The following is an 18,092-nucleotide window of genomic DNA, read 5'->3' as shown; positions in this document are numbered from 1 at the left end:
TCTTATGTCTGGTTTTCAATCTGGCCTGGCCATCACCCCAAGTACATGATATGACTGTCCAACTTCCTAGCTGGTGTATGGCTTCTCCCTGCCACCCTACTCACTGGTTTTCTATTTCGGAAAGCCACACTTGAGCTTGCCCTTGGGCTCCCCAGGGGATCGATTTTAAATGCTGTTGACCCAAAACAAAAAAGTGGTTCCATGTGGAAAGACTCCTGACTCCCCAATTTCATATATTCCCATGCTACATTGCTATCTAAGGAAGGTGAGCTGGATTTTAACTGGGTTAAATGTTATCCACATTACAGTTGTCCATGTTGTCCGATGTTGTCCACATTATAGTCCTAACTGCCCCGTAAATTATTTCTTAAAATATTCAAAGTGTGTGTTGTGTTCCTGACATCTTTCTCTAATTTTCAGTTCTGAAGTAGCATTTCAGATAGGATATAATATTAGAAAAAGCAGTTAGATCCTGTGTTCAATTGTCATCTTACTGAAAAGAAATAATTTTCTTTACAGAGATTCACCTAGCTCGAAATCCTATTTGGAGATGGGGATCCACATATCACTCCCTCAAAAAAATTTGCTCTAACAATTTAGTTACTACCTTCTCCTTGCCTTGCAAATATGATTTTGCTAGCCAAGTGAACCTCAGTAAAGAAAACTGCTTCCTTTCTTAATAAAAAACCAAGATTGGACAGGTGCTGGCAACATCCTTGTACCACACACACACACCTCCCCCACAGCACAGATATGTGCCCCTGCTCCCTCCCGTATTTTATCTCAAAATCTGGGCAGAAAAAAAAATGTTATTGCTTTTTCCAAACACCATCAAGGACCTCCAATTAGATTCAACAACTATAGACTGGGAGCATAACAGGTTCATAGCACTCCGCTGAGCACTAACACGTGGCCCTCCAGGCTTTTCCACCAGCCCACCAGGGATAGAGATAAAGATACAGCCACTCTGTGTTCCCAGAGCATCCTGTGCCTATCACTAAAATAATACCTGTGACACATACTAAAATCCTCTGTTTTTTCTCTCCCACTAGACCAGAAGCCTTTAGAAAACAGACCTCCACTCAGTCATCATTGCACCCCGGCCCTCATGACGCGTTGTGGTGCAAAGGAGGTTTTACAAAACATGTTAGTGCAACAAAACGGACACCAGGTCTCACTTCTGTCCTTGAACTAAGAGAGGTACCCTGGCTTAGCTATAAAACGGTGCTCCCATTGGGAACACTTCTTTCCATCCCGAGGAGCCCAGCACACACAGAGAAGCTTCAGGTCCTATCTTCGTGATGGGATGCACACCACAGGCAGTGTTCTGGCAAACCCTCTCCCAGGACAACTTGGAATGAGCCAGCTCAAGTTTCTCTTCCCAACCCCTTCAGAGCCACGGTCCCCACAAGACAGAAAGGCAGGTGGGGGTTGGCCTAGGTGACCTTGAGACTAGGATACCCCTCTGACTCCCACAATCCACAGACTGACAGAAACATCTGGTCTCTTGGCCTGGCAGCCAGAACAGAGCCCCAAGACTCCAGGCAGTCGGCTCCCCGCCAGCACACCCAGACCAGACTGGTCAGACGGGTATTTCTGGGTCCCTGCCACTAGAGGCGTGGCCTCCAAAGGCACAGCAGCCCCACCTGAGAATGACCCGAAGGTACTCGATGCCCTCCGCCTCCTCACACTTGATGGACAGGAGCAAGTTCCCCAAACTGCTGCCAGTACAGTAAAAGTTTAGGTGATCCTAGAAACAGAAATCAGGTATTAGTAGGCAGGAGGGGACCGTCCAGACATGGGCCCCCAAATCCCTTCCTTCCCCAGGAGCAACAAGCCCCACAGCAGCGAGGAGGAAAGACAAGGATGCTTCTGCTATGGCTGCTGCTGAGGAGAAGGAAGAGGAGGGGAAGGAGGACAAGGAGGAAGGAGCAAGATCACAGGAATAGATTCCAACAGTCGTTGGGGTGCGCCAGGCAATGGGCTAAGGACTTAAGGCACATTGACTCCTTTAATCTTAACCACAACTTAATGGGGGAGATGACATCATCATTCCCATTTCACAGAAAAGTAAGCCAGTTAAGTAACTGCCCAGGGTCACACAACCAGGAAGGGACAGATCCAGCATTCAAGTCCACCTTGAACACTGATGCTCAAATTCTTCTCCAAGGAACCCACACATCCACCTCCTTGCTCCCAGGGGACAGCCCTCGCTGATTCAGACCATTTGCAGGAATAAAGCTAGGAGGCCCCCGGCTCCTCCACCCATGAGGAGCTAGGAGGTCCTCTGGGCAGCGGGTCTCTCTCAGGCTCAGGGAGCCCAGTGCAGACCTGCCATATCAGCATGGGGCCCTGGAGTCTGAATTGGACCGTGCAGTTGAGACTCTGCGAAACTGCCTCAGGCTAGAGACTTCCGGAACCTGCCCTCGGGAACCAGGCAAGTCTGAAGAGCAGAATGTATTTAGAGAAATGTGACTGTCACTTATAAGCAATCAGAGGCTCACACCGCATCATCCAGAACAAGTGCCCTGGGGACTGCCGGAGTGAGGACAGGGGAGATTGGACTACTTAGATGGAGACAAAGACTTCCAAGGTGTAAGAACACATTTTCTCCTTCACCCTCCTTCACCCCCCAACACACTACCCATCCCATCACCTCCGAGAACATCTGCTGGGAGCGGTGCCTCCAAGGACCCATCTCTCTGACCCCTCCTGACTTCTGCACACCCCTCCCCCAACCCAGGAGCAGCACTAATCAGACTTTCCCAGGAGAGCAGGACAGCGGCAGGGCCTAGGGAGGGGGAAGGCCAAGGAAGGAGGAGAGAAAGACAGGGATGCTGGAGGCCGGGCCAGGCGGGTTTCCCTCCCCACCCTCAGCTGCTTTGGTATGGGGCCCTCAGCCTCACCTTCCCCAGGAAGTGCCTGCGGTAGGCCCTGGCTTCGCCCTTGCACTCGAGCTTATAGCCAAAGGTGCTGGGGCTGAGACTGTCCTCTTCCTCCTCCTCACAGATGCTGCTGCCAAGGGAGGTCGGCGTCCCCACGTTCTCTGGGTCCTCGATCCAATAGCCCCCAAACTGGGGCAGGACAATCAAGGGGTACGGGCCTCCCTTCTCCACAACCTGGGGCGGAGAGAAGGTCTTACACTGAGGCCTGCCCTGGTTTTACAGGGGGAAGGGACAGGAGAGTTGCAGGTGACATATAGCCCCCATCTTTGAACGGCTCCAAGGTGAAGACACCTGTATTTGAGGCCAGATACAGTAACACAAACCCCAAATTTAAGCCCAACAACATCTGCCAGCTTCACCAGCGCTGGACCAGAGTTACAAGGCTTCTCGCAGCACCCCAGTCTGAACACAACAAAACTGAGGCCACAGAGCTACAGTCCCAGGCCTGAGGTCCTCTCCCATGTCCGGTGGGGCAGGGACCATCAGCGCCACCAGCTCGCCCAGCCCTACCCTAGAGATGAGACCCAGGGCAGGCTACGGTGGGGCCAGGGGGCTCCTACCTCATCAATGCTGGGGTACGGGATGTAGTCATCCTGCAAGACAAATGAGACAAGGCTGCCGTTAGCCCCAGCAGCGCCTGTGAAGTTTGAGGGTTATTTCCATTCCCCTCTCCCAGGTTAGGGGGTTGAGGGTTCCTGGCAGGCTACACCAGAGCTTTGAGAGCATCAGAGAGAAGAACATCAGATCAAGAACAGCAGAGAGGCTCTGGGACCTGGCCTCCCTTGATGCTTCCCCAGACTGACAGACCCAGAGCGCAAACCTGCCTAGCTAGAGACTCGGCACATAAAGGCTGTGAATTTGACACCTTTCCTGACATCAGCTTCACCCCCTAGGAAGCTTCAGGCAAGGGAGCTGGCCTCCAAGTGATGAGCTGCCCAGCCCCCAACCCCAGGCCTCGGGATAGGAAACTGAAGCTGAGAGCTGCTGGAGCCCAAAGCCTGATGCCCTGAAATGCCATGTGTGGTTCATTTGCAGAAGCAGGTACAGAAGGGCTGAGCTGAGCCATAGGCCTTGGGTCTCACCCGACGCTTCCACCCCAGGCCACTCTAAGGCTGCCCTGAAGGCATCAAGCCAGAGCCTTCCTACTGCCCACTGTGCACCTGTGGACACGGGCACACCCACTTAAGGAGCTCTTGGTGAAAGGCAGATGGCAGCCTACAGACCCCAGCATGCCAGCCGTCCCCCTGCCGGGCCCACCAGGCTCCCTCCCACCTCATCCACACAGCCCACCTTGTTCTTCTGGGGGCCCGGTTTCTGCTCTTCAAGCTTGATCCCCTGTGGAAATAAGGAAAAGAGGATCCATGGGAAAGAAAAGGTCATAAAACAGGGGCCAAATGGAGAGTTCCCTTGGGATTGTCAAGCACCTGCCTTGATAGGGTTGGTAATAACAGTGACAGCGGATGTGTGCCAGGTGCTTACACATCACACACCTTGTCACACTCAGTCCTCACGGCAGCTCCAAGTAAGGCAGGAGGAGAAGCAGGGTAGAGCCCGGACTCAAGAGAGATCACCAGGGTTCAAGTGCCAATACTGCCACTTACAACCTTGGGCAAGTCCCAAACCTCTGTGGCTCAGTGTTCCCATCTGCAAAATGGGAATGGTAATAGCAGCTACTGCTGGAGTCAAGGTTAAACGCTGAGGAAGTGTTCAGCCCTTGAAAGAGTGACTGGTTTTGCTATAGGTCATTATCACCAAGTCGAAGTATCATCCTGCCACTGTAATCTCTCTCTGCCAGGCCCTTAGAACCAGGAGGTGAGGGGCAAGGATGGGAACCCATGTCTGAATGGTGTTGAAGCCAGCACTCTGGTCCCAGTGCCTCCACAGCTCCTCTCCCTCGTTGGGGTGCAAACCCACAGGTGACAGGCAGGGGGCCTGGGGCTCATTCACTTCTGGGAAGCAGTGCCTTGGCCAGCGTTCCCATGGTCAAGGTCTGACTTAACTGGGTTTTTTCAAGAGGGGAGCACATGAGTAGATTAAATAAGTGAGTAAATTAAGTAAGACTGAATAAATTAAATAAGGGTATGAAGTGGTGGGACAACTAGGAGAGAAAACCACCCTAATCATAACATGGGGATTTTAAGCTTCCTCAGCAACTTCCCACTGTTGTCTCCTATGAAGCCCTTGGCATCTTTATACCAAAGGGAAACTGAGGCACAGGGAGGAGACTGCTTCTGAGGTCGCACAGCTAGTGAGTGGCAGGCCCTGGATTCGAAGCCAGGCTGTCTGTCCAAGTGCACGATCCTATCCCAGAGGCCCTTGAGCCCAGGGCTCCTGCTCACTGGCTAGATTTAGACTTCAGCTTCTCCGGACTTCTCCAGGCTGAGTCACTCTGCAGCATTGCTCAGGAGGGTGTGGGAGGACCCCTCCCACTCGACAGGTTTTCCTCTCCCCACACGGGGAGACAACCACCTGGGTGGCCCAGCAGACCCTGTCCAGGGAAGCAAACTGGGCAGATGGGGAAGGGGGTGATGTCAGGAGTTTGTTTTGTTTGTCCTGCATTAGTCACCCATACCTGGGAACAGCCCCTGGGCAGGAAAGCAAAACTCCTCCCTTCCCCTTCCCTCCCAGACAACAGAGCCACACCCAGCTCTGGGCCCTCTCCCCTCTGTGGGTCTGCCTTTACAATCAGTATTGTCATCATCCCCCTTTTTCCCCACCATGAAGAAACTGAGGACCAGAGAGCTAAAGCCACTTGACCAAGGACACTCAGCTAGACAGTGTTGGAGTTAAAACTTGGAACTCAGGACCAAATGGACCCAAAACTTGTCTACTTAGTCCACGTTGCTTCATAGGGATTGTGCCCTCTTCCAATTCCTCCACTCTCAGATAGGGGGTCAGGAGCCCCAGATCTGAGTTTCAGCTCACCATGACTCACAGAGCACTTGATGGGTCTGAGACTCAGTGTGCACAGCCACAGCCTGGGAAGCGGTTGCACCCACACCCAAGCACGGGATCTGGCCACACCATGCCACCTGCTTCACTCCCAGTATTTCCCCATATGTGAGCTTTTAGTCCATACAGAGGAGCTGGAACTGTGGGCCTCTTGGAGGCCAGGGAAGTTTTTCAGTCCCTGGCAGTCTCAACAGAGATGAAATAGGCAGACCCTTGGAGGTCCGCTGCCACGAACATACAGAGGGAGCCTAGACGCCAGACCCCAGCCCTCAAGAGGGTCTCAGTCTGGTTGAGAAGTCAAGCCCAGCAGTGTAGTAACAGAAGCAACGGAGGCCGGTTAAGTGAGGCTGAATTACGTGCTCAAACAGAGAGCTCCTAAAAAAAAAAAAAAACCAGAGAGCTCTTTGGGGGCGGGGGGGTGGCTGGGGCCTCCAGATGGGGGAGAGGGAATGGTGGGTTGTGGGAACAAATGAAGAGAAGGCCAGGGAAGCCACAAATCCCCTGCCAGCTTCCCTTGAAAGCTGGGATTTCGCGGGCTCAGGGTGAAAATCCCCGCTTTACTCCAGGCAGCTGAGCACGTAATTACACGCTAGCTCCCACCACTCACTGTCAAAGCGCATGCCAATCCTCTTTCCATAACTTAACCAAGGTCCCTAAATGTCTATAAAGTTAGTGTGCAGTCCACACACTGCTGGGCCCCGAGGAGGCTCTTAGTCACTTGTTTGTGACAATGGCACAACCATCAGCAGGATTCTTCCCTCCAATGGTTTCTGTCCTTCCCCAGGGCTGGGGAGACCTGGCTTCCCTGTGCACATCTCGGCAGCTCCCCCTGCACCTCAGGACCTGATCTGCCTCTCCTCTTGCGCCTCCAGACCACTGCTGCAGAGCCTTCCTTCCTTCCTTGAGCTGGTACCATCTACTTAGGGCCAACAGCATCATAACGGCTAAGACTTCTGGCTCAGGAACTGCTTGCTACCCACGAGCGCTTGAGTGCTTTAAGCAAGACCTCTGTGCCTCAGTTTTCTTACCTGTGAAGAGGGGACATTGATGATAATAGAGCTGCTTCCTATGGGTTTCACCAGGAAGAAAGGGGCTAACACTTGTCAGTGTCTGAGCTGAGAAAAGTGCTTAAAATACATGTGCTAGGGATGCCTGGGTGGCTCAGTCGGGGAAGCATCTGCCTTCAGCTCAGGTCATGATCCCAGGATCCTGGGATCAAGTCCCTCACCAGGGTGGTGGGGGGATTCCTTGCTCCACAGGGAGCTTGCTTCTCCCTCTCCCTCTGCCTGCCGCTCTCCTGTTTATGTTTGTTCTCTCTCTCTCTGATAAATAAATAAATAAAATCTTTAAAAAAAAAAAAATACATGTGCTGTTGGGGCACCTGGCTGGCTCAGTCAGTTAAGTGTCCAACTCTTGATTTCAGCTCAGCTCATGATCTCAGGGCCGTGGGATCAAGCCCTGCACTGGGCTCCACGCTCAGCACACAGTCTGTATGTGATATTCTCTCTCCCTCTCCTGCCTCTGCCCCTCCCCATCCTTTCACTCCCACTAAATAAATAAAATCTTAAAAAAAAAAAAATACATGTGCTCGTGTCCACATCGTCTTCTCAATCTTGCCACTTACATCAGTTAAGCCTTCCAGATGCACCGCCCCACCCCCATACTCCCCAGGGCAGCAGTTCCTACCTATGAGCCGTGGCCCCTTGGTGAGGGGTGATTAGAAAGGCCCCCAAATCCATTTTGAACACTGATTTTCTGTAGTGCCTAGCAAGTACAGACATATATTATTTTATCCCAACAACTCCGTAAGTGGGTATTTAATTATTATTTATAGGGGCTGCGGCAAATTTGTAATAATATATATTTTGGTCTTCACCCCCTTCCTGGCACAAAGTTCCTAAAACCTGTTGAATTTCTTAAGCGATGAGAGCAATGGGAGCGTTTGGAAGCATCTTTTGTTACAAGCCTTCATCTTTTGTGCTTGGTTCCTGAAACAGCTCCAGGGCCATAAAGGTAAAGCTCCAAGGTTATTCCTTTGTTAAAGAGGTGCCTTCTGGGACACCGCTGAGGACGAGCTGGGTGCCCAGGGAACCGACCACTATTAGAGGGTTGGAACGTGCAGTCCCACCCTTTCAACCTCCCGGGAGTTTGAACCAATCATGCCTAAGTACTGAAGCCTCCATAAAAAACCAAATGGTAGGCTCAGAGAGCGTGAGTTGGTGAGTACATGGCAGTGCAGGGAGACAGGTGCATCCTGAGGTCGGATCCGCCCCCCACACACCTGGCCCCCTGCAGCTCTTCCATCTGGCTATTCCTGAATCATATCCCTTTATAGTAAATTGATAATCCAGTAAGTAAACCGTTCTGAGTTCTGTAAGCCACTCTAGCAAATTAACCGAACCTGAGCAAGGGGTCAGGGGAACCTCAAATCTATAGCCTGTTGGTCAGAAACACAGGTGATAACGGACTAATGACTGGCATCGAAAGTGGTGAGGAGGCGACCTGTGGGGCAGAGCCCTTGCCCTGTGGGATCGGAAGTGCTCTCTGGGTAGACCAGGTCAGAATGGAGTTGACGTTAGGACACCCAGCTGGTGTCACAGAATTGCTTGGTGGGGAAAAACCACCACACATTTGGTGTTGCAGGGAGGTGAAAATAATGCTGTGAGTAGACAGAAAACAGGAGCCAGAGGCTCAGAAAAGGGAAGGAACTTGTGCTAGCGAGTGTTAGGTGCGGATTTGACCTCTAGTGGGTCTCTCCCCCTCCGTTCTGCCTCCCAGATACAAGATGACCTCCCCTAAGAAAGGGCTTTCTTTTTCAGACTTTCTTTCCCACCCATTCCAGGAACAATGGACCGTTTCAAGCCCTCCCCACATCTGTGGGAGTATACCCACATCTGCTCTGCTGGAGGGGTTCTGCTTTCTATCTTCTCCCCATCTTCAGGCAGGAGCCTTCCCAGAACCCTCGGTGCCACTCAACACAAAAAATGGCCTGAGGAGTTCCAGCCATCAGGCTGGCAGTTCACTCTTCTCTGCCCCTCCCTCCGAGGCTCCCATGTTCTGCCTGGTTTTGTTGCCTGCATGGGCACTGCAGCACTCCCCCTCCCCCACCCAGGGCTTGGCCTCCCCACTTTGGGGATGCTCACCTGCATTTTCTCCAGCATCTCGAAGAACTCCGCCGACTGAAAGACACAAAGAGGTTGCATCAGCTTGGAGGCCTGCTAAGAAAATCTCCTCACCAATTTTCTGCAGGCCTAGCCCAGGGCTTCCCCGGAGACAAGAGTCATGTGAATCAAGACAGAAGGTAATTTGATTTTGCCTTTGCAGGGCTGGCGGGCCAGAATACCCCCTAACAAAAGAAAAAAATTATATGCGCCCACGCTGGCAAATGGCCCTGGGGAGAGCAGGCACTCAGTCTCTGTCAAGAGAGAGGAGCCTGTGGGGCCCCAGGGAAAAGTCAAGTTCCCTAAAACACCTGTCAGCCCTTGGATTCAGTCTCCAGGAGGAGTCCTGTTTGGGATGTTTTTCAGCCCAATGGTGGGGCTAAGGTGTCAAACAAAAGTAGTTTCTCAAAGTCTTGTGGCCACATGGCCCTCCTGTCTCCAACCTCACTTAGAACTCCAACATATAGGGGCGCCTGGGTGGCTCAGTGGGTTAAAAGCCTCGGCCTTCAGCTCAGGTCATGATCCCAGCGTCCTGGGATCGAGCCCCACGTGGGGCTCTCTGCTCAGCAGGGAGCCTGCTTCCTCCTCTCTCTCTGCCTGCCTCTCTGCCTACTTGTGATCTCTGTCTGTCAAATAAATAAATAAAATCTTTATAAAAAAAAAAAAAAAAAAGAACTCCAACATATAAAACCAGTAGAAGCGGAGCCCCTCTGGCCAGAGCAGCCATGGGGCTTGAGTTCCTACGGTGCTTGTCCCAGTCCCCTGTCACCAAGGCAGCTCTTTGGGACCCTAGAGCTTGTGAACAAAGTGTGGAAACCACTGAAGTGGAGCCTCCAGGGACCTGGACAGATTATTCGAAAAATCTTGAACTATGAAAGTCCAAATGTTTAACGTGCTTTGGCACCCTCCTTGTAAACTCCAGGTAAATGCAAAAAGCAGAAAAAGGAAATGGAACGGAGGGGTGAGGGGCCAGAAGCTCTACCCTAACAAAACCCACGCAGAGATCTCTCAGCAGTTTCCCCACTTCCCCTTCCATAAAAATAGCTACACTTTCTTGCCTTAACATCACTGCCCACATCTGGGCCCTGGCAAGCCATGAGTTAATGAGCACCCAGAACACAGTCCTCAGATGAATAGGAAAGGAAAGAAAGCAGTGATGATGAAAAACAAGGAGGTCCTTGTCACTTCATGTGGAGGAAGAGCGTCCCTCCCTTCCTCTGCAGTCAGCGATGGGCCAGAATTACCTAGAGACCCCTGCCCACAGAATTCCCAGAGAGAGCCACCATGGGAAGGACCTTTGTGGAGTCCCCTGACTTCAAATGAGCTCCCCTCAGGCCACAGTTGGCCTTTCGGAGGCAACAGTCTCTGACCCCCAGCAGTTCAGGTCCCAGGGTCTGGAAACCCGCCGTGGGAACGTACAGCGTGGAAGACGAGCTTCAGGCCCCCACATCGAGCACCCCTGACCAGAAGCAGCCGAGAAACACACGGCTCCCGAACCTATCCTTCCACTGGCTCTGTGCACCCTTACCAACTCCAGTCTCCAAGAGACCAAGATTCCTAGACAGAAAGAATTTATACAAATCAATAGGGCTAGAAAGATGAGCAGGAAGAGGACAAAAGGGCAGAAACAATCAACAATTACACACACAGACATCTGACCCAGTGATTCCGCTTCTAGGGATCCATGCTATAAGCACGCTTCCATGTGAGCACAAGGATGGACGTTCCCTGCAGCAGCGTTTGGTTATATTGAGCTACGTTCGGATAGTATGAACAACTGGGTCCCGTTAAATTAAATGGCTTGGATGAAATGGACAATTTCTAGCAACATACAAACTACCAACGCTGACTCTAAGAAACGGAAAATCTAAAAAGATCTATAACAAATAAAGAAACTGAATTAGTAATCAAGAAGCTACACAAGGAAAAGCCCAAGTCCAGATGGCTTTAGCTATGAATTCTGCCATTAAAGAAGAATTAATACTAGTTCCTCAGAAACTCTAGGAGTGCCTGGGTGGCTCAATGGATTAAGCCTCTGCCTTCAGCTCAGGTCATGATCTCAGGGTCCTGGAATCGAGCCCCGCATCAGGATCTCTGCTCAGCAGGGAGCCTGCTTCCCTCTCTCTCTGCCTGTCTCTCTGCCTATTTATTATCTCTCTCTCTCTGCCAAATAAATAAATAAAATCTTTTAAAAAAATAATAATGGAAAACTAGATACTTTGTCCACAAAATAAGGAATAAAACTAACCACTGTCATCATTTCTATTTATCACTGTGCTAGATGTTCTAGCCAGAACAGTAAGGAAAAAGAAAAAGAAAAAAAAAAAAACTATTATAAAAGGCTTCAAACTGGAAAGAAAGAAGCGAAACTATCTCCGTTCACAGATGACATGATCGTGTGTATAGAAAATACTAAAGGGGCGCCTGGTTGGCTCAGTTAATGACTCTTGATTTCGGCTCAGATCATGATCTCAGGGTCAGGAGATCAAGCCCTGCGTGATCTCAGCACAGCGTCTGCTTGAGATCTCTCCCTGTCCCCACCCCCTACAAGCAATCTCTAAATTAATTAATTAATTTTAAAAATTTTTTAAAGAAAATACTAAGGAATTCACTAAGAAAACTATTGAAACTAATATAATAAATGAGTTCAGTAAACAACCTAACTGTAAGAGCTAAAATTTAAAAACTCTTAGAAGAAAACACAGGAGTAAGTCTTTATGACATTGCATTTGGCAATGGATTCTTAGGTAGAACACCCAAAGCATGAGGACCACCAGCAAAAAAAAAAAAAAAAAAAACACAATAAATTAGACTTTACCAAAACTAAAAACTACTGTGCTTCAATGGACACTGTCAAGTAAGCAAAAAGACAACCTCACAGGAGAAATATTTGCAAATCATCTTTCTAATAAGGGACTTGTATCTAGAATAAAGGTTTCTTACAACTCAATAATAAAAAGAATTTTTTTAAGATTTTTTTATTTTAGAGAGCGAGTGTGTACAGGAGTGGGGCTGGGGCAGAGGGCAAGAGAGAGGGAGCAGACTCCAAGCTGAGCAGAGCCCAACATGGCGCTGGATCCCAGGATCCCAAGATCAAGACCTGAGCCGAAACCAAGATCTGGAGGCTTACCAACTGAGCACCCAGGTGCCCCAATGATATAAAAATGAGCAAGGGATTTGAATAGGCATTTTTCCAAAGAAGATATACAAATGGACAATAAGGTCATGCAAAGACGCTCAACATCATTAGTCATTGGGAAACGTCAACCAAAACCACACTGAGAAACACTTTCCAGGCATGAGAATGGCCGTAACCAAACAGAAATAAGAGCAAGTGTTGGCAAGAACGTGGAGAAATTGGAGGCCTCACACACCGCTAATAAGAATGCAAAATGGGGCACCCACTGTGGAAATAAGTTTGGCGGGTCCTCAAAAAGTTCACCATTGAGCCACCATTTGACCCAGGAATTCCACTCCGAGGTATGTAACCCAAGAGAAATGAAAACACATGGCCACCAGAAAAACTCACACACCAACATTCACAGCAGCCATATCCATAACATCCAAAAACTAGAAACCACCTAAACAGCCATCAACTCATGAACTAACAAATTCTGGTTCCACACAGTGGAACAGTATTCAGCAACAAAAAAAAAAAAAAAAAAAAAAAGAATGATGTATTTATTCATGCTGCACACAACACAGGTAAACCTCAAAAACAGTGCGAGAAGCCAGAACACAAGAGGCCACTGATTATGATTCATTCTGTAGGAAATGTTCAGAAAAGGCAAATGTATAGAGACAGAAAGTAGGTCTGTGGTTGCCCAGGACTAAAGGAAATGGGAGATGTGGAGAATGATGGCTAAAAGGTATAGGGTTTCTTGGTTGTTGTTGTTGTTGTTTTTCATTTTAATACCAGTATAGTTAACATACAATGCTATAATCATTTCAGGTGTACGAGGGTTTCCTTTTGAGGTGATGAAAATGTTCTAAATTGAACTGTTGTGATGGTTGCACAATTCTGTGACCATACCAAAAAAAATCCTTGAATTACACATTTTAAATTGGTGACCTTGGTACAAAAATTGTATCTCTATAAATCTGTTTCAAACAAACTATGCGGCCATTCAAAAGAAGGCAATAGAGTTACTGCTTCCATGAGACACTCTCCAAGATACATTAAGGGGGTGGGGAGAGCAAATTGGAGAACACACAGAGTATGATCCCATTTTTATAAAAACAAAACCCAAGGTTGCCTATCTGTATATCGAGAAGAGGGAGTGGGAATAGTAAAGGGGGTTATGCTTTACGTACAACCTACCTCACAAGCACACAGACTTACACAACTCACATAACCAAATTTCAAATAAATACATTTTGTAAGGGAAACCATAAAATGTGCAAAAGATGTGAACAATTTGCTAAAGGAGAAAAATTAAATGAACAAAAAAGACACAGCACATGCCTAACTCCCTAGTTATTAAAGAAATTATGACGATAAAGCAACATCTTTTATCTGTCAGATTGGCTGAGATTAAAAAGAAAACTTGGTTGGCAAGGATATGGTATTAAGGATACAGGGACTGTGTAGGTTAAGTGGGCACCGGGTACAATCTTTCTGAAGGGCAAGTAGGTGCTCTCTGTCCACAGCTTTAAAAACGTTCACGTATGAGATACCTGGGTGGCTTAGTCGGTTAAGCATCTGCCTCCAGCTCAGGTCATGATCCCGGGGTACTGGGAGCAAGCCCCGCATTGGGCTCTCTGCTCAGTGGGGAGCCTGCTTCTTCTTCTGCCTGTCACTCTCCCTGCTTGAGCTCTTTCTTTCTCTCGCTCTCTCTCTCTCTGACAAATAAATAAAATCTTTCCCAAAAAATGTTCATGTATTTTGGTCCAATAAATCCACTCTAGGAAATTTACCCTAACGCAGTATTTGGGCAACTATACAATGATATTTTTGCAACGTTGTTTGCAGACAAAAAAGTAGGAAGAGCCAGGGGCACCTGGCGGGCTCAGTTGGTTAAATTGGTTAAGCATTTGTCTTCTCAGGGCTTCCTCCTCAGCAAGGAGTCTGCTTCTCCCTCTCTCCCTCTGCTCCTCCCCCTGCATGTGGGCTCACACCCACATGTTCTCTCTCTCTCTCCATTCCTCTGTCTCTCTCTCTCTCTCTCTCTCTCTGTCTCTCCCCCTCTCAAATAAATAAAATCTTTAAGGAAAAAAAAAGTAGAAACAGTCGAAGTACCCACCAGTGAGGGAAAGAGTAAATAATGCATGAGATTATGCCCCTACAAAAAATACTATGAGAGGAGATCTATGCTAATTATACAAAAACAAAGATTCAAAATGCACTGTGAGAAAAATGGAGTTTAGGCGATCCCATTTTTTTCAATTAAATATAAAAATCGTGTTTGTTTTTGAAGGGGCAGGGGTGGGAGGTTGGGAGAACCAGGTGGTGGGTATTGGGGAGGGCACGTATTGCATGGAGCACTGGGTGTGGTGCAAAAACAATGAATACTGTTACACTGAAAAGAAATTTTTAAAAAATCGTGTTTGTGTGTGTGTTTCCTATGTAATATTCATAGATATTGATATACAGATACAGAATATATATGTATATATAAGTATAGATACAAATGTATAGGTCTGCATGGGAATACACACATCACTCATCCAGAAAAAAAATAATTTGAAGGATAAATGCCAAAATAAGTTATAGGTTAAGGATAATTTTTTTCCTTTTTGCTTTTCAGTATTTTTCACATTTTCTGTAACAACTATAAATTATTTTTGGAGTAAGAGATTACCCAGCAATAGTTTTTAAGACTTCAACCCACAGGGGCTCCTGGGTGGCTCAGTCAGGTAAGCATCTACCTTCGGCTCAGGTCATGATTCCAGGGTCCTGGGATCGAGCCCCGAATCAGACTCCCTGCTCAGCAGCATGACTGCTTCTCCCTCTCACTCTCCTCTGTGCTCTGCCCCCCTCTATCAAATAAATAAATAAAATCTTTAAAAAAAAAAAAAAAGAAGAAGACTTCAACACATAAGTGTAAGCTCTGGCATTGTATTCTTTGCTTCTCTCAACGCCTGCTCCGGGCCCTTCCCCCATCTTCATCACAGGGTGTCTAGTGACACAATGACGCTGACTTTGGTACCCAAGAACACCCCTGGATTCAGGCCAGTTCACCTCTAGGTCTAACCTTGGCTGTGTGGATTACAGTCTGGGGCCCTCCTGAATCACCCCCATATCCAGCTTACTCTCTGTTATCCATGCAAACTGCCATTCAAAAAATCCTCTGTATGAAAAAAAAAAAAATCTGTGTGTTCTTAGACAATGCCTTTGTACTATTTAATGTTAACCCCAAATGACTAAGCACCTGCAAGGCATGGGCCAGACACTGCAAGTTCTAGGCAAGGCCCCAATTTTCAGGGTACTTGATCTGCCAGGGCTACATTACAGCTGCCCAGTGCCCCAGTGTTCAGAGGAGGCCTGAAGCACTTCTGGCTGGAAGGTCAAGTGTATTATTTCTCTATCGCTGTGTAACGAATGACTCCAAAACTTAGTGACTCGAAATTCCCTTGGTTCAGGAATTCAGAGGTGGCTCAGTTGTATGGTTCTAGCTCAGAATTTCTCAGGTGGTTGCTGTCAGGACAGGATCAGGAGCTGCATCATCTGAAGACTTGATTGGGGCTGAGGTGTCTTCTTCTAATGCGGTACAGTCACAAGGCCCCATTCCTCAGCACACGGACCTCTCCACAGGCTGCTGGAATGTCCTCAAAATGTCACCCCCTCCCCAGAGTGAATTAGCCAAGAGACAAAGCGATAGTACCTTTTATGACCTCGTCTGTGAAACCGCACACTATCCTATGCCCCTCTGTCCTCTTTATTAGAAGCCAGTGTTCACACAAGGGGAGGGGAATCGGGTTTCACCTCTCGAGAAGTACCAAAAAATGTGTAGACACATTTTAACACCACCACACCAAGGAAGGCTTCTTGCAAGAAATGGGATCCCACTAGACCTTAAAGGAAAAACAGAAATCACTTTGATGGGGGGGCAGTGCATTACAGACAATGGTTCCTATACAGACACAGGTGGAAAGATGGAGAAGCATCATGAGTGCTCAGCAAAATGAGTGGATCAACCTGGCAGACATGCCTCTGGGTCAACATCCTGAAGATGACACTGGAAAGGGGGCCTGGGGTCTAGGCCTGAGAGACTCCACGTGCCAGAATTCAGGCTTAACCTATAAGGCGCAGAGAGCGACAGACACTCATGTCCCGTGGAAGGACACAGGAGGCAACAGCATCCAGTGGTCAAAGCTGGGTTTGGGAAGTAGTCAGCCCACTGCCACCCCATGCCATCTCATGTGTAGCATGAGACACAATACCCACGCTATCTTCACTCCCTCACCTGAAGGCAGAATCAGCCCTGCCTTTCCGGGGTCACAGAAGGAGACAGTGAGAACGTGGACTTGAGAAGTACTGGCCAGGGCATGGTCCACGGTGAGCACTCAGTGCCTTCTGGTAGTTGCTATTTACTGTTAGAAAGCTCATTCTGCATGTGAGCTTTGTCCTGCTGGGAGATGGTCTGAAAACTTTAGGGGTGTTCCTGATTGAGAAGACAGCTTTTCTTATCTTTTTCTTGACAGTCTTCCCAGAGGTAGTGTATTTAAGTTACTGTTAAAAATGGGTTTTTAGGGATGCCTGGGTAGCTCGGTTGGTTATGTGGCTGCCTTCAGCTCAAGTCATAATCCCAGGGTCCAGGGATTGAGTCCCGCATCAGGCCCCTTACTCAGCAGGGAGCCTGTTTCTCTCTCTGCCTCTGCCTGCTGCTCTGCTTATTTGTGTGCTCTCTCGCTCTCTCTCTCTCTCTGATAAATAAATAAAATCTTTAAAAAAAAAAAAAAAAGGGTTTGTGTTTCCTACAAAATGCTGGGGCACAGGTGGGGAGCTGAAAGGGCGGAGATCCGGTCTCAGGCCTGAATAACGCACTGGGCGGATGACTCCTGGGTGGACAGCATCCAGAAGCAGAGAACAGTGGCAACTTGGCCTCAGCTGTGCCGGCCCCACTTCTCGGTGACTCACTGAACTTTCCGATGGGACAGCTCCAGCTTTGGCAAAGAGCAAGTCTCTTTTTCCACCCAGAAGCAGGGTGACTCAGGCCAGCCCGGAACAGCAGCTCCGGCCACTCAGACCTATCCTTGTCCACACCCCCTCGAGATTGTGTCACACAGCCAAGGGCACACAGAAGGCATGCAATAAATTCTCACTGACTCACCCACACTGTCCCATAGGCCCTTCAAGCCCGAATGAAGTCCTGTCCTCGGGAAGGGAATCCCCCTCTGTCAGGAAGCCAGGCATCGGGTTTTCACAGAGAAATGTAGCTCAGCCTCCTCGTCGATAGCAGCGTCGGCTCAGCTGTCCAATTTATTATTAGCAACCACCGTTGCCACCCAGATCGCAGCCACAGCCGGCGCGTCCCCTCGGGCCCCACTTCAGCAGCCAGTCAAGTAGGCCGTGAGATAATCACCGAGAGCCAGCGCCCAGCCAAGGAAATCACAGGCTGGGCCCCAGGGTTTTGTTTGGGTTCAACGCTGTCCTCTCCACCTCCCGATATAGAAACCATCTGGTCTTCCCTCAGAAGGGCAAAGCCAGTCCTTGGGGGTACAGCCCAGGAGGAGGGCCAAGGCAGCAGGAGCAGAAGTGAGCGGGACCTGCAAGGCCAGCCTCAAGAAATCCTCTCGATGGCCTTACTCGTTCGCTCTGGCACCAGCCCCCCGCCCAGACGATGAAGCAGCAACTAGGAAGGCACACGGCGTGTGCGAGGGGAGGAGGGCCACTGCCTCCCATCTCAGCACCCTGTGTCCTACCTCCCTCTGGCCCTCAGCAGCTGTGCACACGGATGCGGCCTTTCCCTGCAGACAACCGGCCACCTGCTTTTTCCTTCTTGTTCCATCTCTGCTTGGGAGACCCGCCACCAGCATGTTCCCTCTCCCTCCTCCTCTTCCCTGACCCTGTTTGGAGAGGGACACCCACTGC

General features: G+C 49.1%; 1 protein-coding gene across 8 annotated transcripts in view; it reads right to left on the bottom strand.

Annotated features, from left to right (window-relative positions):
* Positions 1–18,092, bottom strand: part of RAP1GAP2 (RAP1 GTPase activating protein 2) — a 241,140-nt gene that overhangs the window by 50,876 nt on the left and 172,172 nt on the right. For all 8 annotated transcript variants that reach the window (XM_045986019.1, XM_045986018.1, XM_045986020.1 and 5 more), the window contains 5 exons: positions 9,041–9,076; positions 4,236–4,280; positions 3,506–3,538; positions 2,907–3,119; positions 1,647–1,750 (listed from right to left, as the gene is read on the bottom strand). In XM_045986019.1, the coding sequence (XP_045841975.1) occupies positions 1,647–1,750; positions 2,907–3,119; positions 3,506–3,538; positions 4,236–4,280; positions 9,041–9,076 (431 nt within the window). The remainder of the gene's footprint in view (positions 1–1,646; positions 1,751–2,906; positions 3,120–3,505; positions 3,539–4,235; positions 4,281–9,040; positions 9,077–18,092) is intronic.

This window comes from Meles meles, chromosome 18 (assembly GCF_922984935.1).
Source record: "Meles meles chromosome 18, mMelMel3.1 paternal haplotype, whole genome shotgun sequence".
NCBI classification, from domain to species: Eukaryota; Metazoa; Chordata; class Mammalia; order Carnivora; family Mustelidae; genus Meles; species Meles meles.
The sequence above is the reverse complement of the archived record's forward strand: the minus strand, read 5'-3'. Positions and strand labels throughout refer to the sequence as shown.